The 24,756-nt window shown below is 39.7% G+C and overlaps 1 protein-coding gene across 1 annotated transcript in view; it reads left to right on the top strand.

Annotated features, from left to right (window-relative positions):
• The window catches only part of LOC118400241 (neuroendocrine convertase 2-like), a 67,234-nt gene that overhangs the window by 7,228 nt on the left and 35,250 nt on the right, over positions 1-24,756 (top strand). The window contains exons 2-5 of the mRNA XM_035796905.2: positions 9,777-9,881; positions 20,215-20,328; positions 20,667-20,775; positions 22,405-22,442. Coding sequence (XP_035652798.2) covers positions 9,777-9,881; positions 20,215-20,328; positions 20,667-20,775; positions 22,405-22,442 — 366 coding nt within the window. The remainder of the gene's footprint in view (positions 1-9,776; positions 9,882-20,214; positions 20,329-20,666; positions 20,776-22,404; positions 22,443-24,756) is intronic.

Genomic DNA, 24,756 nt, shown 5'->3' with positions numbered 1-24,756 from the left:
CCTAGGGGACAAAATCTAAATTGTGCCTGAGCTGGAATAATACATTATGGCCTTTCTCTTGCATTTCAAAGATGATGGTACATCATCATTTTTTTCTTTGTATTATCTTTTACCAGATCTAATGTGTTATATTCTCCTACATTCATTACAAATTTCCACAAACTTCGAAGTGTTTCCTTTCAAATGATATCAAGAATATGCATATCCTTTCTTCAGGTCCTGACCTACAGACAGTTAGATTTGGGTATGTAATTTCTGTTTAAAATTGAATGAAAGGGGCGGATCCTTAAAACTTCTTATGGAATAGGGGACACTTGCGTCCCACTTGGAAAAAAAACAGGGAAAATGCAGCGCCGGCAAATTCAAATAATGATATCAAATCAAACATTCATTAAATCACACATGTAAGATACTCTATTAAAGCTACACTCGTTGTGAATCCAACCAACATGTCAGATTTTAAAAAGCTTTTCAGGCAGAAGCATAAGAAGCTATTATCTGATGATAGCACAATAGTAAACAAAGAGGGTAGGATATTTAAACCCTGCAGGCGCTACACAAAACGTTGAAATAAAATATAAAACATGCATTACCTTTGACAAGCTTCTTTTGTTGGCACTCCAATATGTCCCATAAACATCACAATTGGTCCTTTTGTTCGATTAATTCCGTCAATTCGTGTCAATTTATAAAGCGTGTTTGATCCAGAAAAAGCTAACAGCTTACAAAAACGCAACGTCACTACAAAACATTTCAAAAGTTGCCTATGAACTTTGCCAAAATATTTCAAACTACTTTCGTAATACAACTTTAGGTATTTTAAAATGTTAATAATTGATCAAATTGTAGACTGGGAAATCTGTATTCAATACATCAAGTAAACAAACCATGCTCCTTTTTACGTCTTGCGCAACTCTCAATATTGTAACGTTGTTCCAGGATGTGCTTCTTCTTCGTTGCACAAATTAATAACCTCAACCAAATTCCAAAGACTGGTGACATCCAGTGAAAGTGGTAGGAACTGAAAACAGGTTCCTATCAAATATCCCATGGCAAAGACAATTGAGGGAACAGTCAGAGGCAAAAATAATAATAATTCTGAACAGTTAGTCCTCAGGGTTTTGACCGGCTACATAAGTTCTGTTATATTCACAGACATGATTCGAACAGTTTTAGAAACCTCAGAGTGTTTTCTATCCACATCTACTAATAATATGCATATCATATATTCCTGGCTTGAGTAGCAGGAAGTTGAAATTGGGCACACTATTTATCCAAAAGTGAAAATGCTGCCCCCTATACCTCAAGAGGTTTTAACTTAGTTTTAATAAGCACAACTTAATATGACACCACATTCATGTCAATAGGAATAACATTAATTTTGTCTTCAATTGTATAGACACTCAATATCAAAAATATATTACCACCCAACACAAGAAAAACCTTTATAGTATTTCAATTGTCGCAAATTTGATAAAATTACTCAGTCAAAATGTACCAAGTATAATATTTTAAACTTCAAAATGTTATTTGAATTGAAATATTTCAAACATATTCCAGAATGGGACCAGAGAACAATATTCAGAGTATTTCAAAACCCATACAAAGTATGCTCTTGGATTGCCAAAGATTATTTCTTCTGTAACTATTTTAAAATGAAGATAACCTCTCTCAGTAAGACTTAGTACAGACTAGACATGAACAAAATTATGCCAACTTTGACAACAATTCAGTAAATTACTTTATTAAGTATTAGATAACAGATAGAGATAAGATACAAAACACAAAAACTGTTGATACAATTTTTTAAAGTACTCAATTTCCCTATAAGATTGTAGGACACATTCATATTTCACACTGTCATTTAAGTATTTGCATTTAGGCTGCAATATGTCATGGAACTTTTGGAAGCACAGGCCCATCCTACAAAGTGGCACAGAACACGTAGAGGTTTCTACACATCTCCCATTCTTTGCCCTGCGTTCACTCTGGATACACACCACACACCCTATCTTGTGTCCTTCAAACTTCTCCAGGGAGTGGTCTGCTTTCAAATTATGAGTAACAACTCCTCCCCTGAGCTATTTGTGGACAGAAAATACACATCTCTTTTGTCTCCTGTCAAATTTGATCATTGCCTCATCCACAGAGAGGGTTTGCCATGGGTGAAATTGTTTGGGGAAGTTGTGTTGCAAAATTTGAATGAAAGACCGAAAGATTGCTTTATATAATCAGATAACATTTTAAGCTAACAAGGGGTAGGCCTATGCTTTTAGCCATTTTCTTTAACAAAAGCCACAATACCCTCACATACCCCATCAATGCGAGCCCTGCGTTTAACTTAACACACCAAGCTCTTCACTGACACTGACATATTTAAGGAGTGCATAAGGACTGAAGGAATTGGCTGCCAAATCTATGGATAGTAGAATATAATGTAATATGTCAAACAGGTAGGCCTGCATCTTATTTCTTGAATAGGAACAAATAGTTTCAGCACAAAGGCCTCTTGTTGTTAGTAGCCAAAAGTACATTTAAAACGAAGACTTTAAATGAATCAGGCCTTCTCGAATTAGCCTACTTTCAGCAGCCATGCTCTGTCCATCTCAGCGGCTGCCACTTCAGAGTAATGTAAGTGATGTAAATTACTCAAATATGGCTTATTGTGAGGACAATAACTCTGATGGATTCATTATGGGCAACAAAACATATCGTTTTGAATAAAATCAATTATAAAGGTCGCAAGCTTACCTCCGGTCCTTCTTCCCATCTTCACGGTCTACTTTTCAGACTAAACAGGACATCAGAAGACCTAGTCCGTGCACACAGATATTGCTTCTTTTTCTTTTCTTTTTTACAAATAAAGAAATCATTTTTGGAAGAAGCCTTTGACTTGCCTCCTGAAGTGCCACCGTACACAACGCAAAAGGCTTTACATCAGAAACAGCAGTGCAGGCCGGGGCTCATGAATAGGAATGCCAATCCATTGCAGTGTGTGATGCAGTGTATAATATAATAATAATATATGCCATTTAGCAGACGCTTTTATCCAATGCGACTTACAGTCATGTGTGCATACATTCTACGTATGGGTGGTCCCGGGAATCGAACCCACTACCCTGGCGTTACAAGCGCCATGCTCTACCAACTGAGCTACAGAAGGACTAGTTTTATATACAGTACCAGTCAAAAGTTTGGACACACATACTCATTCCAGGGTTTTCTTTATTTTTACTATTTTCTACATTGGAGAATAATAGTGAAGACATCAAAACTATGAAATAACACATGGAGTCATATAGTGATAAAAAACAACTCCAAATATTTGATATATAGAAGTTGCCACTCTTTGCCTTGATGACAGCTTTGTGCACTCTAGGCATTTTCTCAACCAGCTTAACCTGGAATGCTTTTCCAACAGTTCCAAGGAGTTCCCACATATGCTGAGCACTTGTTGGCTGCTTGTCCTTCACTCTGCAGTCCAACTCATCCCAAACCATCTCAATTGTGTTGAGGTCGGGTGATTGTGGAAGCCAGATCATCTGATGACGCACTCCATCACTCTCCTTCTTGGTCAAATAGCCCTTACACAGCCTGGAGGTGTGTTAGGTCATTGTCCTGTTGAAAAACAAATGGCAGTCCCACTAAGCACAAACCAGATGGGATTGCATATCGCTGCAGAATGCTGGTGTAGCAATGCTGGTTAATGCCGTGAATTCTTAATAAATCACAGACAGTGTTACCAGTTTCATCATAGAACTTGATTGTTTTTGCGACTGCACTTGAAGAGACCTTAATCTGATGGACTGTCGTTTAACCTTATTTGAGCTGTTCTTGCCTTGATATGGACTTGCTCTTTTACCAAATAGGGTAATCTTCTGTATACCACTCCTACCTTGTCTCAACACAACTGATTGGCTCAAATGCATTAAGAAGGAAATCAATTCCACAAATTAACTTTTAACAAGGCACACCTGTTAATTGAAATGCATTCCAGGTGACTACCTCATGAAGCTGGTTGAGAGAATGCCTAGAGTGTGCAAAGCTGTCATCAAGGCAGAGCGTGGCTACTTTGAAGAATCTCAAATATAACATATATTTTGATTTGGTTACTACATTATTCCATATGTGTTATTTCATAGTTTTGATGTCTTCACTATTATTCTACAATGAAGAAATAAAGAAAAAACCCTTGAATGAGTAGGTGTGTTCAAACCTTTGACTGGTACTGTACACCATCCCAGCAGCGCAAAAAACTTGGGAAGGAACTACATTTTCTTAGAAATATAACTTTGCCCAATGCTTCACCGAGTATGCTCTTTGTATAGCCTAGGCCTATAGCATATACTATAGGCTATACATAATTTTATTTAGATCACACTAGGTGCACTTGATGTTGCGCGCCCATCAGTGAATCAGGGATGAGGGGAATCACGGGCACACATCGAGATACTACAATAAGCAACTCATTCTCAAACCCTGAGCAATATTTAATTTTATGACAATTTTATTACATAATATGACATGTAATCATTTACAAATTACATAACCCTCCCCTGGACTAAAAAAAATAAATACTAAACCCTTTCCCTGACTGAAATTGAAAAACCATGACCCTCCCCCATTTTCATCTGGGTAACAATTGTTTAAAGTTTGACCGTTCCCTGCTAATGTTAGCCAATTAGTTACCGGTAGAAACAGGAGGATACAATAATCTTGTTAGCTGGCTATGTAAACAACTATCACTGCAAGTCAATATCATTTCAGTGCCACTGCGTAAGCTTTTACCATAACATGTCAGCTAAGCAAGCTGTCAAATTAATAGTAAAATGAAGTAATCTGAATATCTGTAACTAGCAAGTCCAACAGATAAACACTCTATTTTGTGGAGAGCTAGCTGGTTTTCTGTATGGCTAATGTTAGGTAGTGAAAGTGACGGCTTCACGCTTCATGAGCACAGCACACATTTAACATCACACAACTTTTCTAGCTAGCCTGACAGAAACATTTGGGAGTTAGCCAGCTAGTTCGCTGTCTATACCAAGCAGCTTGGTTCTTTTCCATATAAATTACTTTGGTAGAAACAAGACAAAATAATCAACAAGTTAGTATAAGCCTACTGCTTAACAATGCTCCATGTGCTCACCTGTATCAACCTGGTGATCATGACAGGATTTGCTAATCTGAGAGCTATTCTCCAAGTTTCACAGCACCAAACTTCTTTAACACCAAATATCTGCTTACTTGTTTCACTCACCTCTACATCATCATCGCTTTCAAAGTGAAAGGAAGTGTCTGAATCCGTATCACCAACCAACACAGCCTCTTGCACAATGATATGTTGTGGTCGTTTCGTTGCCATTTTTTGAGTAATAAAGTGAAAAAAACATAAGTCAAAATCAAATTTATTGGTCATGTACACATGTTTAGCAGATGTTATTGAGGGTGTAGTGAAATGCATGTGCTTCTATCTCCGACAGTGCAGTAATATCTAGCAAGTAATATCTAACAGTTTCACATCAAATACCAAAAATACACGTACATCTAAGTAAGGAATGGATTAAGACTATTTCTTTCCTTCTTAATGCGTTATCCCTCTAAGAATTATTGCGGAGAAACGGAATTTGCCATGCCTGGCCTTGAACGGCTTAGAGGGGGCTGTGCAGACACTGAAAGAGGGGCTCAAAAAGATGACTGGGGGAACCATCACAACGAAGCTCTCTCGGTTCTTGTTCCAGTACCGCATCACGCCACAAACAGCAGGACAGGCTCCAGTTGAGAAGTTGATGGCAGAAAGCCAAAAGCTCACCTGGATCTACTGCGTCCAGACATCAAAGTACGAGTGGAACGGAAGCAGGTGAAACAAACAAGAGAGACAAGAGAAACAACAAAGAGAGACATGACCACCACACGAGGGAGAGACAGTTAAAACCCAATGACACTGTCTACATCCGCAACTTCACAAGCAGCCAATGTTGGTTGCCACGTACCATTCTGAGACAGAGTGGCCCAGTCTCCTTTGTGGTCAAACCGACTGATGGACGAGTCATGCACAGACACCAGGACCACATTCACCTGTGCTATGACAAAGGAAATGTCATGTTTTCAGACTGAACAGCTGTGGGTGGTAGTATACAAGTGGAAACCCCACAGGACACAGTATTTGAGGAACATGGGCATTCAGTGGTTCCTGCAGAGGGTGATGGACTTCCTTTCACAAACACCCAACCCGCTCCTGTGCCCTCAGACCCATCTCCACTGGGACACGCTTACCTGTGTCTTGTGGCACACCAGGAGTATTGCGCAGATCACAGCGTAGTCACAAGCCTCCTGAAATAACTAACTCTGTAGTTGAGACTGAGAGGCTTGTGGTGTTAGTGCCTGTTTGGAACAGCAGTGCCACACCCTGACCATAGAGAGCCCTTGTTTCTCTATGGTTATAATTTCTGTTGTGTTCTAGTTAATGTTTTCTATGTTGGTGTTTTTGTATGATTTCCAATTAGAGGCAGCTGGTAATCATTGTCTCTAATTGGGGATCATATTTAAGTAGATATTTATCCCACCTGTGTTTTTGGGATATTATTTTGTGTTTGTGCATGTGCACCACGTAGTCACGTTCCGTTGTTCGTTTATTTGATTTATTGTTTTGGCTTATGCTTCACTTTGGAATAAATATGTGGAACTCAATATACGCTGCGCCTTGGTCCCGTTCTTACGACAATCGTGACACAGCAGACTTAGTTGAAAAGAAATGAGGACTGCCATTTTTTGTTTGTTTACATTTACAGTAACACCAGCAGAAGTTCTAAAGTGTTGTAAAGAAAAGGAAACACTGATATGGTTTACTTGTTAATTTTATGTTATTTTCTCACAGTGGGGATTGAAATTAAGAGGGAGAAATGTTATATATATATATATATATATATATATATATATATATATATATATATATATACATAATTACATTGAATAGGTTATTGTACTTACTTGCAGGATAGTATGATTACTACTCACGTGTTCAAGGTTATTATTGGCATTGGCCTTGACCGTGCCGTTACCCCTTTGATGATGTCATCTCCCAAAGTTGTATCTGTTCAGTGCGACTCTACCACAGGTTGAAGGGGCTGTATCGTTTTGCTGTGTTTGTACCGTTTGTACAGTGGCTTGCGAATATATTCACCCCCATTGGCATTTTTCCTATTTTTTTGCCTTACAACCTGGAATTAAAATAGATTTTTGGGGGGTTTGTATAATTTGATTTACACAACATGACTACCACTTTGAAGATGCAAAATATATTTTTTATTGTGAAACAAACAAGATATTAGATTAAAAAAATCAGAAAAGTTGAGCATTCTTCAAGGAAAACCTCTCCAGCTCATTCAAGTTGGTTGGGTTCCACTGGTGTACAGCAATCTTTAAGTCATACCACAGATTCTCAATTCGATTGAGGTCTGGCCTTTGACTAGCCCATTCCAATACATTTTGAGTGTCGCTTTAGCAGTATGCTTGGGGCTATTGTTCTGCTGGAAGGTGAACCTCCATCGCAGTCTCAATTCTCTGGAAGACTGAAACAGATTTCCCCTAAAGAATTTCCCTGTATTTAGCACCACCCATCATTCCTTCAATTCTGATCAGTTTCCCAGTCCCCGTTGAGTAAAAACGTCCCTACAGCATGATGCTACCACCACCATGCTTCACTGTGGGGATGGAGTTCTCGGGGTGATGAGAGGTGTTGGGTTTCTGCCAGAAATAGCATTTTCATTGATGGACAAAAAGCTTAATTTTAGACTCATGTGACCAGAGTACCTTCTTCAATATGTTTGGGAAGTGTTTGCTTATTTTTTTCTTTAAGCAATGGCTTTTTTTCTGGACACTCTTCTTTAAAGCCTAGCTCTGTGGAGTATACGGCTTAAAGTGGTCCTATGGACAGATACTCCAATCTCCGCAGTTGAGCTTTGCAGCTCCTTCAGGGGTATCTTTGGTCTCTTTGTTGCCTCTCTGATTAATGCCCTCCTTGCCTGGTCCATGGGTTTTGGTGGGTGGCCCTCTCTTGGCAGGTTTGTTGTGGTGCCATATTCTTTCATTTTTTAAATAATGGATATTAATGGTGCTCTGTGGGATGTTCAACATTTCTGATATTTTTTTATAACCCAACCCTGATCTGTGCTTCTCCACAACTTTTCCCCTGACCTGTTTGGAGAGCTCCTTGGTCTTCATGGTGCCGCTTGCTTTGTGGTGCCCCTTGCAGACTGTGGGGCCTTTCAGAACAGGTGTGTATATATACTGAGATCAGGTGACAGATCATGTGACAGTTAAATAAAGTCCACCTGTGTGCAATCTAACTAATTATGTGACTAATCTGAAGGTAATTGGTTGCACCAGATCTTATTTAGGAATTTTAAAGCAAAGGTGGGGAATACATGTGCACGCACCACTTTTCCGTTTTGTATTTTTTTTATTTATTTTGAAACAAGTGATATTTTCCTTTTCACTTCACCAATTTAAACTATTTTGTGTATGTCCATTACATGAAATACAAATAAAAATATATTTACGTTACAGGTTGTAATGCAACAAAATAGAAAAAACTCAAAGGGGATCAATACTTTTTGCAAGGCACTGTACATGGCTGTACACCTTTTATTTATTAGGTTGAAAGTAAAGGAAAGTAATATATAGTCATTGAACCCTGGTCACTTTAATAATGTTTACATACTGTTTTACCCACTTTATATGTATATACTGTATTCTAGTCATGACTCATCTTATGTAACTAATGCTGTACACACCTTTTATATTGATATACTGTCCATAGTGACTTTATACACCATTATATTTATATATTCTTATTTTGGTCATTGATCATTCTGATATTTATTAATTAATCTTCATTTAAAAAAAAGAACACGTGGATTATGCATTTATTTGATTTATTATTGCTAGGCAATACTGCACTGTAGGAGCTAGTAACACAAGCATTTCAGTGTACCTGCTATAACATCTGCAAATCTGTGTACATGACCAATACACTTTGATTTGACTTGAAATCACCAGCATTTACTGTAGCTAACATCCAGTGAAAAGGGAAGCCGGGATTTCTTCTTGAATATCCTCTCATATCGGCTATTTACGGCCAGGCTTACTGTACTGTACCATTGCAGTGAAGTCTGCTAATCAGACATTACCATAGCTCCATAAGCATACTGATTCCCATAGATTAGACTGGCACATGAGAATGGCCCATAAGAATGTGTTTAATTAAAAACAGTGACCTGGCACGCCAGCCTTTATTACAGCATATGGAGGTATTTAATTTGAAATGGGAGCCTTAGGCATGGCTCATACCATGCATCTATGTTCTTCCCCCAATGATTTATTCTAGTTGATTCCAGCAGTGCACTCCACTGTCTTAAAATAGACCCTGTGTAGTGAAAATGTATTGATGCTGACCTTGTAGCTCTCTCTCTCTCTCTCTCTCTCTCTCTCTCTCTCTCTCTCTCTCTCTTTCATCTGCTCTCTATTCATCCTGTCACTCACACCATTACTTTCAATTTTTTATATATTTCTGTCTATTGCTTCATTTTTACTTTCTCACCTGTGTACTTCTCTCTCTATCACTCTCTCTGCCTCTGTCAACCCCTCTTTCTCATTCCCCCATTTTTATTTCCATCCTGTCATCTTTTTACTTTCCTTCTCCCTCCACCAACTTCTCACTCAATCCCTCCCTCTCTCTTTCTCACATTCTCTCACACAATTTTCTTTCTCTTTCCCAGCTTCCCTTTGGAGAGGGTCTTTTTCACTTCTACCCCCAGGACACCCATCAGAGGAGGAGCAAACGCAGCCTTCGCCACAGACAGCACCTGGAGAAGGACCGCAGGGTAAGTAAAACACACACGCACACATGCATGTTTGCACACACACACACACATACACACACACATTGGTTCCCATGGATATGTGCCCAGATCCCCCGCCAATGCAAAACAATGGTTCAAATTTGAGGCGAGCTCCACAACGGACAAACTAGCCAAGAACAAATGTTTTTATCAAATGTATCGTCTTGTCTTGGCACACAATAGTATTTTTTAAATCACTCATTCTGCGGTATGAATATACTGATTAGGAGACGCTTGGGCTGTAATACACTTATCAGGTTTGAAGGTAAGACCCAAGTGCAGACAGTGTCGAAGTAACAAAAGTTTGTTAAATCAAACACGGGCAGGCAAAGGTACAGGACGGCAGGCAGGCTCAGAGTCAGGTCAGAAAGAAGTCAGTAATACAGAGTAGTGCGACAAAGGTACAGGACGGCAGGCAGGCTCAGGGTCAGGACAGACAGAAATGTCAAAACCGGGCAAACTAGAAAACCAGGAACTATAGACAAGACAGGCGCAAGGGGAAAAGGTATTTTCATATTTCATATTTTCAAGCATGGTGGGAGCTGTATCATGCTTAGGGCTGTTATGGTGACACTATTACTATCTTGAAGGCAGTCAAATTCCAGGTGACCATTTAGTGACGGTAATTAGGCTTCTTCAAGTTCTGATGCTGCTGGTCAGTAGTAGCCTACCAACCCCGCACTCTGTTGTCCCTCTAATCACTCTGACAACAATGCAAATGTTAGTGAAAATTGAATCAAGCCCTTCAAGAGAGCCCATGAGCTTATGTTGCTCAACATTTCTATAGTTTATGCAATTGCGTGAGAAAACAGTGTGATGGCCTCTATTAAAAAGAGGAGGATCATATCAGCGTCCTACAGGCTAGGCCTACTATATTTATTTCTCAACTTTCCTGATATTAAGCACATTACTTCTCTTTTCAACAGGAGTATAGCCTACCTGGCTGGCATGTAAATGGACCACATGAAAAGCATCCACCATTCGCTATTTAGGTGCATAGATGACATGTCGTTTTTTTCCTCTGCCCCTGTTTTGTGACAGGTGCATGACAATGGTCCATTCTAAATCAAAACTAATTTCACACATATATTATTTAGTATATGTAAAAACAGGATTCAAATAAGAATAGTGTGATGGGTGACAATATTAGCCTATCACTTGTGAATGATGCCCATTTTAAGGCAAACAAGCACATTCTTTTTTTGCGACTTTTTCAAATCAAGTTTTATTTATCTTTTATTTAACCTTTACTTAACCAGGAAGGGCTCATTGAGATTTGAAATCTCTTTTTCAAGAGCGTCCTGGCCAAGATAGGCAGCACCAAGTCATTACACAAAGACTAGACAGACAACATGAAAACTATAGGTAATCTAGTAAAAAAAGATTGAATTCACAAAAGTATAACAAAATCAATAAACAGCCAATTAAAAACATTGACAGGTCAGGGAATCAGCCTCAAAATCCTTCATCAATAGGGACAAGTGTTTCAGGTTGAAAAGTATTTTGTAAGGCATTCCAAACCGATGGCGCAGAGTACATGAAAGCCCTTTTAACAAAATCAGTTTGGACATTTGGAACAGTTAGCCAAGCCCTAAGACCTATATGTTAAGATTACCACAAAAGTGGCCAAATAACTTCTTAAAATAAAGTACACTAATCCCCTTTACGAGAGGTGTAGAGCATATCTGGCATACATATGCAGCCATACGTTTCAAGTTTGGGGAAGAAAATTTTCACCATAAAAATGCAACTTTATAATAAAAGCAATTCATGCATAATCATATTTGTGGTCACTTTGGAGAATGGTGTTTTCCTGCCAATGGAATATTCATGCTTATAGCCTACTGCTGTTTGTGCATTGCTGCACATATGATTTGAAGTAATATCATAATAGTTTATCATTTTAAGCTAAACATTCTCATTTTTTTCCTCAGGCTCAATACTTAATACAGTTTTTTTATGCTAGTGGTTGTATTCATTTGGGATCGATCGCATTCCACAACTATCCCAGACTATGTTTAGAATATTTATTTCTTGCACAGAATAGGTCAACTTTTGTACTATGGGGGATAGTAGATTGACATACGCTAGTGCTTTTGCGGTTTGGTAGGCCTACTTGGCTGACGAAAAATACATTTGGATTGTCTTCACTTGTAGCCTGTGAGAAAGACCCGAACACGTGACGAAGAGCCATGTGAGTGAGAGGTGCTTCAGCAAGCAGCCGGGAAAAGGGTATTATAATTATTATTTTCAGCCCAAGGGCACAACGGTCGCTTGCCGCAAAAGGCATGGATTTTTTTAGGGGGCATTACGGCCACACAGAGGGGATGCAGCTGGGAAATTTGAGGCATTATCAAGTGCTTGTCAAATTGTGAATTAGAGACTGATGAAGTATGTACAGCCTGCACACAAAATAGAGCAGAGCTCATGCCTTTCATGCAACTTATTTCAAATAATCATGAGAGCCGCTTCATGCAGCCTTAAGAGTGTATTAAAAATCAAAACATATAGACCAACATTTTTATCACAACTAGTTACATAAAGAACTCTAAATGAACTACCTCAAATTGTTTGGAGAAAATATCTTTTCTATTTTCATTTGTATTCTTCATACTATAAAATAATATTCTAAGTAAATCTTGTCTGCTAGTAAATTAATAATCTACCCATCGTGACCGATTCTTTAAATATTTTACAGCGAAAACACAACGTATATTTATGTTAGATGACCACCAAATTCAAAACACACAGAGCGGTATTTCACAGTCACAAAAGCATAAATATAGACAAAATTAATCACTAACCTTTGATTATCTCCATCAGACATCATGTTATACATGTATTGTGTGTTTTGTTCAATAATGTGCATATATATATATACATTTCTGCACGTAATGCGCCAATGTAAACTGAGATTTTTTATATATATATAAAAAATCTCAGTTTACATTGGCGCATTACGTGCAGAAATGTTTTTATTCCTGTCACGACTCCGACCGACGGTGGCTCCCCTTCCCGTTCGGGTGGCGCTCGGCGGTCGTCGTCGCCGGCCTACTAGCTGCCACTGATTCTTTCTTCCCCCTCATGTGTTTATTGAGTACACCTGTTTTGAGTTGGGTATAATTAGTGAGGCTTTATTAGTCAGCCGGCCCGCCTGTTTATTTGTGCGGGATTGATTATTGTGACCTTCTGTTTTGTATGTAGAGGAGTGTGTTTGTTCCTGGTCGTATATTTTGGTTGTGAGCACCCTGTGTTGTGTTTTTTGGACATTAAATAGCACAGCCTCGCACTCTCTGTTTCCTGCGTCTGACTCCACACCCACGACACCCGGAACGTTACAATTCCAAAACATCCGGTGATTTTGCAGAAATACTCACAATAAACATTGATAAAAGATGTGTTATTCACAGAATTAAAGATACATGTATCCTCTATGCAACCACTGTGTCAGATTTAAAAAACAAACTTTAAAGAAAAATAATAATCTGAGAACGGCGCTCAGAACCCAAAGAAATAGCCGCCATTTTGGCGTCAACAGAAGCTACAAAAACACTATAAATATTCACTTACCTTTGAATATTTTCATCAGAAGTTAGTTCCAGGAATCCCAGTTCGACAACAAATGACTGATTTGTTCCATAAAGTTGCAAAAAGCACATCATTTAGCCACTTGTTGTTAGCTTGATCAGCCTAGCATTCAATCCTCAAAAAGCACGAGCAATTCTTCCAGACAAAAACTCAAAAAGTTCCGTTACAGGTCGTAGAAACAAGTCAAACGATGAATGCAATCCATATTTAGGATGTTTTAAACATTAATCAGCAATAAGGTTCCAACCTGAGAATTTCATTGTCTGAAGAAACGCATAGGAACGGTAGGACAATCTCTCACTTTTTAAAATGTAAATGTTCCGAAGAATTTTGAAAATAGAAATGGGAAAATATTGTATAATCCAGGTGTGCAAAACTCTTAGAGACTTACCCAAAAAGACTCACAGCTGTAATCAATGCCAAATGTGTTTCTAACATGCATTATCTCAGGGGGGTGAATAGTTATCTAATCAAGATATGTTAATGTGATATTTCTCATAAGAAAATTGACATTACGGAGTATTTTGTGTAGATCGTTGACCAAAGATGACATTAAATCCATTTTAATCCCACTTTGTAACACAACTAAATTTGGAGGTTAGTCAAGGGGCGAATACTTTCTGAAGGCACTGTAATTGACGACGGAGCATTATCTGCCAAGCCTCCTCAGAGCAATGCAGAGACAGACACCATTTGAATGTCTGCAGAGTCGTTACAACTTCGTCTTCACACACAACGTGATTACATCCCTCTGTGACCAAGAGAAAGTGGTTGTTTTTCAATTCTATGAAATGATTTAGTATTTTTTCATGTTGAGAGCTCTAAATCCAGCTGAGAATATCACAGCAAAATGAGATTATGATTGCTAGACTGCCCCCTTTCTTGTGCTATCTCGCAGGTTGGGCTCCGTCGATCCAAGGGAGAGCAAATCAATTCTTTGTATGGATAGGACAGAATATGTGTCACACCACTCCATATGCAAGTGTCACACCATATGCAAGTGTTGGGTGTGAAACCTGACAGTTCAAGTCAGCTCCACTGACAGAGTGGTAACTGGAGAGCAGGCCGATGGGGTTTTCTGGCACTATAAGGCACTGGACTCTGTGATGTTCACAGAGCTGTTTGTACGCAAAAATGTCAGTCGGAACTGGTCCAGAACTGCTAGAAGTTCCCAATATATGGGATTTAACATCAAAGAGGTTAACGTTAAATATTTCACTATCTAGCCAAGTTTATTCACATAGATATATCGTAAAGGTGAAAAAGGCATCGACAGCCCCTTGGTTACTGGCTTGAAAAGAATGCCTACATCAAATAGGCACCTAAAATAGGTTACACCAAGCATATAGAAATGGCCTCAAAACTGCTGCAGATTTCATTCAGCGGCTGAAAAGAAAAGCACAATATCAGTACTTCTTCATGACCGGGTTGCTTTTATCAGGAATATGGAATGCAGTTTCTGTGTTTAAGAGCGAAAGCAATTTGGTCAAAGATGCAATAGGCAGGCCTAACCACAACCATTATGATATATTATACACCGAGCAAGGCTATACAGAAAGGGTGCTCAAACTTTTGGGCTTGGTGGGCCAAAATATGATCTAAGTGGTGGGCCACGAGCCAAACAAATAGACCAATTTTTTTTTTGGGGGGGGCAGGCTTTTTAGGGTATTGAAATAATAGCTTTTTTGAAAGTAATCACTACGCCAGCATGTCTGTGTCAATAACTGATTTCACCTGTATTCCTACACTTTGGACTTCAAAGTAACACTCAGCTTTGTTAAAAATACACTCAAGTAAAACTATTATATTCATCATAGTGATTCAGGAGTATAATATTCTCCACCAACATTAGACAACTATACAGAAATCCCTCAAATTGCTGAAATAAGTCAATTAAATCAATAATGAGAGAATAGTCAGATTAACTGATAACTAAAATAGCAGTGCAGATGACACTATTTTGCTTAGTGCAGAGATGAGTAATGCATCTGTATGGGACTTTTACTAATGCGACATACTTTGTGGCACAGCAGAAAGTTCAGCTTTGTGAGTAAATAATGTATGAAGATATGAGCGTGATATCACTAATCCGGCAAATGGACATAAAACAGCACTAACACGAGCAGATCTACATCTGGGATGCTCTGTTTTAATCAGCTGTCTGCTTGACATGATCCTATGTGGTCCTGCAGTTATGGGTTTTAGATTCTTGGGGGTTCTGAAGTGTTGGGAAAGGTTAGCTGCAAATTGTTGCTGCCTCCATCTCCTTTGAAGCATTACTAGCTGGTTATTATGTTGTCTTTTGTATGTTTCTCCAATCACAATGGATTGTATGAGCCTTTCAATTGCTTTGAAAGCAACTGTCCTTTTTGCCACTCTTGTGTCATTGTCATTAATCTGAATTAGAAAACAAATACCCAGGTTGGTGTAATTTTGCTCCATTCATGAGCCTCTGAAAATGTATTTAAACAGACACACGGAGTCATCCTGATCGTCCAGCAAGCCAGCCCCCCAAATTTTTAAGTGGCTTGTTGACTTAAGTAGAGTATTGATTAGGAGTTTCTGGTTTAGCTGTTTTTCCATCTCTCCAATAGAAAATGTTGGGGGTTGGCTAATGTGATTCTAGATCTGGTTAAGTGCAACTTTTCCCTCAAGTTAACTACAGGTCTGTGACACATCTGCTTGTGTCTTCATTTTTACATGATCCCTCTTCCCTGTCCTTTCATATCATGACATTCGTTCCACTAGATGAATATGACCTTTCAATTATAATCCATTGTCCTACATTTCTGACCAACAATGTAAAAGGTACACTATCTTTGTACTTTATACCATCTTTGATATCACAAGACATTTAAAAAAAATCCACCCCTTGTTGAGACAGAGTAACATGTTTGAAGGGAATGAACCCATCTAAATGTGCTGTATCTTGGTGCTCTGAAATAGAGATGATTTAGAGAGAGAGAGAAAGGGAGGGAGCGAGCGATAGAGAAATAAAGGAGTACAGCACAGCCCTTTGAAATTATGTCTGGGTTGTTGGCATTGCTAGCATGCAGCTGGAACAAGGAGCAGCCGGAGAGTGGGTGGGGAGCAGAGAGGGTGGCGGGGCGCTGGCTCCGTCTGATGATGCGAGGGCCGTCTCGAGGGAAACACCAGTGATGTAATGGAAAGAACCGCTGATGGATTGATGGAAGGATGGAGGAAGATGGAGGGAGATAGGCACATTGAAGGAGAAAGGGAGAGAGATGAAGGAAGATGGGTGGTTACTTTAAAGTGTACACGAGTCTATTTTCCATCTATGTTGTTGGACAGTTTACTGTAGCTAAAGGAAACGGTATACAGGATACAAAACATACAATGCGTCTGACTGAGTCTGCAATCCTTTTGTGGCAAAATGCTTAACCTTTTTTCTGTAACATAGGATTGTCATGGGTTCATACTGAGTGCTACGTATATCGGTTGTGGGTACTTAGGCAATAAAAAAGACAAATTCATTATTTATGGGCTTGGTCCCTTTTAAAGACAACAATAAACTCAGCTACAAAAAAAACATCCTCTCACAGTCAACTGCATTTATTTTCAGCAAACTTTGAACAAAACAAGATTCAACAACTGAGATATAAACTGAACAAGTTCCACAGACTTGTGACGAACAGAAATGGAATAATGTATCCCTGAACAAAGGGGTCAAAATAAAAAGTAACAGTCAGTATCTGGTGTGGCCACCAGCTGCATTACGTATTGCAGTGCATCTCCTCCTCGTGGACTGTGCCAGATTTGCAAATACTTGATGTGAGATGTTACCCCACTCTTCCACCTGGAAGTTCCCAGACATTTCTGGGGGGAATGGTCCTAGCCCTCACGTTCCGATCCAACAGGTTCCAGACGTGCTCAATGGGATTGAGATCGGGGCTCTTCGTTGGCCATGGCAGAACACTGTTCCTGTCTTGCAGGAAATCAGGCACAGAATGAGTAGTATGGCTGGTGGCATCATCATGCCGTAGGGTCATGTCAGGATGAGCCTGCAGGAAGGGTACCATATGAGGGAGGATGATTTGTTCCCTGTAACGCACAGCGTTGAGATGACAACAAGCTCAGTTCGATGATGCTCTGACACACAAAATCTATCCCGTTCCAGAGTACAGGCCTCGGTGTAACGCTCATTCCTTCAACGATAAACGCGAATCCGACCATCACCCCTGGTGAGACAAAACCGTGACTCGTCAGTGAAGAGCACTTTTTGCCAGTCCTGTCTGGTCAGGACTGGTGGGTTTGTGCCCATAGGCGACGTTGTTGCCGGTGATGTCTGGTGAGGACCTGCCTTACAACAGGCCTACAAGCCCTCAGTCCAGCCACTCTCAGCTTATTGTGGACAGTCTGAGCACTGATGGAGGGATTGTGCGTTCCTGGTGTAACTCGGGCAGTTGTTGTTGCCATCCTGTACCTGTCCAGCAGGTGTGATGTTCGGATGTACCGATCCTGTGCGGGTGTTGTTACACGTGGTCTCCCACTGCGAGGATGATCAGCTGTCCGTCCTGTCCCCCCTGTAGCGCTGTCTTAGGAGTCTCACAGTACAGACATTGCAATATATTGCCCTGGCCACATCTGCAGTCCTCATGTCTCATTGCAGCATGCCTAAGGCACGTTCATGCAGATGAGCAGGGACCCTGGACATCTTTCTTTTGGTGTTTTTCAGAGTCAGTAGAAAGGCCTCTTTAGTGTCCTAAGTAATCATAACTGTGACCTTAATTGCCTACCGTCTGTAAGCTGTTAGTGTCTTAATGACCGTTCCACAGGTGCATGTTCATTAATTGTTTATGGTTCATTGAACAAGCATGGGAAACAGTGTTTAAACCCTTTACAATGAAGATCTGTGAAGTTATTTAGATTTTTGCGAATTATCTTTCAAAGACAGGGTCCTGAAAAGGGACATTTCTTTTTTTGCAGTGTTTGTGTCTTCTAGTCTTGTAAAGAGCAGGCTTAATGGCTGATCCCTTATCTATGGTGGTAAAAAACATCGGACGATGACTAGTCCGCTCACTCTCCACCATGTGTGTTTGCCCATTTAAACACTGGGGGGACTTTCTCTCATTCCATATCTGACCATTTTCAACAAGCACGCAGTTGAAAACAAATACTGACAGTGGGTTTATTCAATATTAGTAACTTAAAATCTAGAAATGGTTGAATCACTATTGGGCAATATTTTGCCAATAGCTGCAAGTTGTTATATTTTAAGTCAAGTCTTTAAAGGGAATTGAAATATTTTGAATTAATTTGTAGCGTTGTGATGAAAATGTAACCTGAGATTATGCAAAATCATGTTAATTCAATCTCCGGATAAGCTGTTAGCAGGAGAGAGATACGTTTTTAGAGCTTGTCTTAAGACAGCACTGTGTACTGTACCAGTCATTCTGAGCAAGGAGTTCTAAACCTTCCAACTAAATTACAGTGTCCTTGAGTAGCTGGTGACAAGTAGAGCAAGGTCCTTTTCTCTCTCTAATAACTTCCAGATAGGGCTGGAGAGAGAATAAAGCATTACTATACAGGCACTTGATTTGGCTCTGATCGCTGTCCGATTCATCTTCATTGCTATACCTTTCTTTACCTTAATTTGACTTCTTCTGTGTCACTGAGAAGGGCATATGATTCAAGGCTTTTATCTGTTAGATGAGGTCCAATAAAATATTCAGCCAGGTTGCAAGTTCATGTAGCAGTATTGGTTATATTTTCAGACTTCATCCATTTTATTGATGATGATATCGTGCATTTTGCTGTACAGTAAATTATAGACGAAAGCGTGTGGATTTTAATACATTTGCATATGTGGAGATACCTCTGCTTTTAATGCTTGACAGTTCAATTGTTTCCTAATTGGATTTTTGGACTAAATGCTAAATAGGCTTAAATTACATTGCATCCAGGAAAACACACTGCCCCTTCACTAGATCATTAATGTCTACCTTTCATGTGGAATACTGTTTGTTTCCACAGTCAGTTTATCTTGATTAGATCAGACTATATAACCCAGATATTAACAAACCTCTCCTTCAGAAACACCATTGTAAATCTTTATGATATCATGAAAAAAACACCCTCTGATGTTGATCCTGTTTTTGCATAAAGGGTCCACATTGCAGCCGTGAATAAGCTCTTTAGTAAAAATCATAATTCTCTTTGATCCACCCCAAAGTGTCTTTGATGATGGGAATAAACACAAGGACGTTGTCAGGCCAATTGGGATGTTATTTTGTTTGCAAGGACACCATCTGACACAGTCTCTATGTGTGTGTGTTGTGGTACTGTAGGGACCCACGGCCCCAGGTGTAGGCCCTGTGTGATTTAGATGACTAGGACAAATAGAATTACCCTGTTTAATGTGATGTCCTCCTCCCTACACCAGAGACACAGCTGGACGTGGGAGGGCATTAGGGATGTACTTTTAAACCCACGTGTAGTTCCAATGTACCAATGTGCTTTGATTTAAAAGATACAACATTATGCCAATTAAAAGCATTCCCTTTCGAATTAACATATATTCTCTCCAATGTACACTGTCTACAGTTATACAAATTACTTTCTAGGTAAAGTGTTTATAAGTGAGTTTTATTGTAAAGTTACAATATACATACTGACGTACATTCTTATTATACACTCTGACTATATTGATTCTGATGACTCTCAATATTAAGGGCTCATGGTGTGATATTTGCATTTCCTTCCTCAGGTAAAGAATGTGTTGGCCCAAGAGGGTTTCGGCCGACAGAAGAGAGGGTACAGAAGCATCGATGAAATTTATATCAAAATGACCGACCCCCTATTCAGCAAACAGTGGTATCTGGTGAGTAGTCATCATTCATCATTTCATATCAGCCTCAATTATGTTATCTCACCCACTGATCACTGATCACTGATCCCAGACATATTCACTGCTGCTCCTCCTATGGAGATGATGTCTTTTCATTAGGCCATTATTCCACTTGTCAGATTAAACGCTCCCCAGTAGGTTCCCAGCAAAGTACCATATCCGTGACATTTGCTTTCCCCCTCCCTCTCATCCTCCACACCTCATCTCTTCCTCCCTCTTATCTTCCTCCGTGTTGAGTAGTTCTCTAATGACTCCTCGGCTGGGTGTCCTGCATCATGGCCTGTCTCCATATTGTTTGTGTGACAAATTAGATCAACACTGGCCAGGCTGATGGGACCCCCGGACTCGACCTGAATGTGGCTGAGGCTTGGGGACTGGGTTACACTGGGAGAGGCATCACCATAGCTATCATGGACGATGGTAGGTACCGGTATAGGCCTTACAGTTGAAGTTGAATCACTATCTCAGTAGAGATTATCACTGGGAGTGTAGTTCTGGGCTGGAGTTAAATCCTTTACACCAGGGGTGTCAAACTCATTTTGCCCGGGGGCCACATTCTGTCTTCACCGAGTGCCAGATGGTTGAAAATTCGGTTATATTTCCTCATTGTCAAAATGTGCAATTAATAAAAGTTCAATGTTTTTTTTAAATTTTTGATTAGCCCTCACTGTTGAGCTTTCTTTTCGGTGATTGCTTGCAAGCTGAACAGAGTGAAGAGAATGTATAATGTAGAGCAACTATAATTTCTACACAGTTTCGATTTGGTTTTAGTAATTAAATATAGATTGACGTTATTTTTTTATTTTGTCAATTCACCCACAGGCCAGGGGCTGTATGTTTGATACCCCTGCTTTACACCCTGTAGCTCTTCAAGACCAGAGTTGGTAGCCATCGGTAACCATCGGTGGCTACTACATTGTATTTTGATTAGAAATAGCTTGAAAGATAATATTCATCCACTTGTTATTGTGGTTAATTATAGTTCATTGTGACATGTGGTTAATTAACTAATTACAGTGCCTTGCAAATGTATTCATCCCCCTTGGTGTTTTTCCTATTTTGTTGCATTACAACCTGTCAATCTAAGTGTCACATGATCTGTCACATGATCTCAGTATATATACACACCTGTTCTGAAAGGCCCCAGAGTCTGCAACACCACTAAGCAAGGGGCACCACTAAGGAAGCAGCACCATGAAAAACAAGGAGCTCTCCAAACAGGTCTGGGACAAAGTTGTGTAGAAGTACAGATCAGGGTTGGGTTATAAAAAAATATCCAAAACTTTGAACATCCCACAGAGCACCATTAAATCCATTATTTAAAAAATGGAAAGAACATGGCACCATAACAAACCTGCCAAGAGAGGGCTGCCCAACAAAACTCACGGACCAGGCAAGGAGGGCATTAATCAGAGAGGCAACAAAGAGACCAAAGATAACCCTGAAGGATCTGTAAAGCTCCACAGCGGAGATTGGAGTATCTGTCCATAGGACCACTTTACGCCGTACATGCCACACAGCTAGGCTTTACAGAAGAGTGGCCCAAAAAAGCCATTGCTTAATTAAAGAAAAAAGTTTTGCCTTGAAGAATTCGCAAAAATCCCAGTGGATAGATGTGCCAAGCTTATAGAGACATACTCCAAGACTTTGGGGGCTGAATAGTTATGCACGCTCAAGTTCTGTTTTTTTGTCTTTCATCTTGTTTTAGGCATGTGGTGATAAGTGATAGGCATGTTGTGTAAATCAAATGATACAATCCCCCAAAAAAATCTATTTTAATTCCAGGTTGTAAGGCAACAAAATAGGAAAAATGCCAAGGGGGTGAATACCTTCGCAAGCCACTGTAACTTTTAAGTAAATGACATGTACAGCGTACATGTACAGACCAGCTCCCAATTCAAATGTAATAAGTACAATGTAAAATTAAAGTCACCATTTCCTGTTTCAGATTTTCTTCTAAAAGTCCAAATCTCCCCTCAAGACCTGTATTCTTTTGAAGAAAAAAATTGGAGCATTACCTCATACATTTCTGTTGAAATTATGTTACAGGGATCGATTATCTCCACCCAGATCTTGCATCAAACTACGTAAGTAGTCACAATATTCTCCAATAATTCCCTGTATTGCTGTTCTGAAATAAAATCTCGCTTTGAAGTGCCGTTTTTGGCTGGTCTGTTGTTGAGTGCCAGTGACGGTGCCAGTGGCAGGTGTATTCTAAGTTTCCTTCATGGTTGGCAAGTCTCCTTGTGTCCTTTGAGGACAGGGAGACGGGCAGCCAGCCAACCAAGCTGTTTAATGTTAATGCGCTCAGCACTGTGGCAGGCGGGATGGCAGGCCGATCTGTCACTAGCACAGATAATGCCAGGGTAGCTAGCGCCGCATAATGTGAGGCTCCAACTTCTGAATACTGATAATAACACCTCAAAGAACTGTCAATGTCGCTGGCCAGAAAGAGGGAAAAGAGGAAGGAGTAAAAGTAAGGAACTACATCTTTGAAGTGTATCTTAAATAACTCTCACCACGCTCACCTCCCCCCAGAAATGTCACTTGTCTTTTCCTAGTTGCTGTCACGATCGTCGTATGGAGGGGACCAAAGCGCAGCGTGGTGTGAATCCATTATTTTATTGAATGACAAAGAACACTTAAACAAAAACAACAAAACAAACGTGATGCAATGATAACGAGTGCTGAGACAGGCAACTACACATAGACAATAACCCACGGAATACCCAAAGAAGATGGCTGCCAATCAGAGACAACGATAAACACGTGCCTCTAATTAAGAACCAATCTAGGCAACCACAGACCAACATAAACACCTAGATGAAAACAACCCCATAAATCTACAAAAAACCCTAGACAGTACAAACACCCTAGAATAAGACAAAAACACACATATCACCCATGTCACACCCTGACCTAACCAAAATAATAAAGAAATCAAAGAATACTAAGGTCAGGGCGTGACAGTAGCACTGACTTTGCTTATAAATACCTTGTTGAGGGAAAATATAATTGATACGATCGTGATATGTTGGTGTCTGTCCTAACTATTTTAAGATGAATGCACTAATTGTAAGTAACAATGGATAAGAGCATCGGCTAAATGACTCAAATGTAAATGTAAAAATGGAACTCACATTACAAAACATATTATTTAACACTGACTATTAACATTGCAGTACTAATGAACATCTCCGGGCTATGTATTCAACAAGCTCAGTGTGCAGTGTTAAATGGCCAAATTCTGAAATCCTGAAATGGCTGTTTTGCTTTGACTGATAGTGAGAGCTGTGATTCTTATCGTGTCAGATCTGAGCCAATGACAGAGGCTTTATAGCAGTCCATTGCTGATACAGGGAAACAGTCTTTTGTAAAATAGCACCATCCAATAATGTGTTCTCTTATAGAAACACAGTAATGAACAGCACTGAAAGGTTTGCTGCATAAGTGTAGTTGGACACACACACACACACACACACACACACACACACACACACACACACACACACACACACACACACACACACACACACACACACACACACACACACACACACACACACACACACACACACACACACACACACACACACAGATTTAGAGCTTCCGAAATGAGAAGGTGAGAGATGAGACTGCAAAAGAGAGGGAGGGAGGGAGAGAGTGGAAGGGAGAGAGATAATGTCAACAATTTTCTTTCACTCTGAGGATATTGGAAAAGCTTCAAACTGTCATAAACTTTGTGGTTCATGCATGATTCCTGTATGTGTGTGTGTGTGTGTGTTTATTTCTTGTCTGTGAACGGGGATGAGTCTAAGCTGAAAAATAGCCGTGAGCTTGGCAGTCGGGTTGATGCAGGAGGAGCATGCTCTACTCGGCTGATGGATCATGTGTAGGGATCTAAAACTAACTTAGCGCAACACACTTCCTGTGTGTGTGTGTGTGTGTGTGTGTGTGTGTAGTGTATTTGTGTGATGTATATGCGCGTGTGTATGTGTTTGTATAGATCACTGTTTCCTGATCTTTTCATGCTGATCCTCTGCAGCAATAATTCCCCCAACTATCAGTAAAACTATAACGTATTGAATATGCCATTCATCATTCAATTGAGATTGAAATACATTTGTGCGTGTGTCTGAGTGTGTGTGTGCGCGTGTGTGTAAGAGGCTGATAAACTAATTTAGTGCATCTTCACTCTCTTCCAGGGCCGAAGTTGTTTTGATATAATTTCTACCTTTCCCTATTATCTTTGTGACGAAGAGTTGTTAAAGACCCAGTGCAGTCAAAAATGTGATTTTCCTGTGTTTTATATATATTTCCACACTATGAGGTTGGAATAATAGTGTAAAATGTTGAAAATTATGATAATGCCCTTTTAGTGTAAAATATGTTTGATGGGGT

The sequence above is a fragment of the Oncorhynchus keta genome, chromosome 2 (assembly GCF_023373465.1).
Source record: "Oncorhynchus keta strain PuntledgeMale-10-30-2019 chromosome 2, Oket_V2, whole genome shotgun sequence".
Taxonomy (NCBI): Eukaryota; Metazoa; Chordata; class Actinopteri; order Salmoniformes; family Salmonidae; genus Oncorhynchus; species Oncorhynchus keta.
Note: the sequence above shows the minus strand (reverse complement) of the source record. Positions and strands in the feature narration are given on the sequence as shown.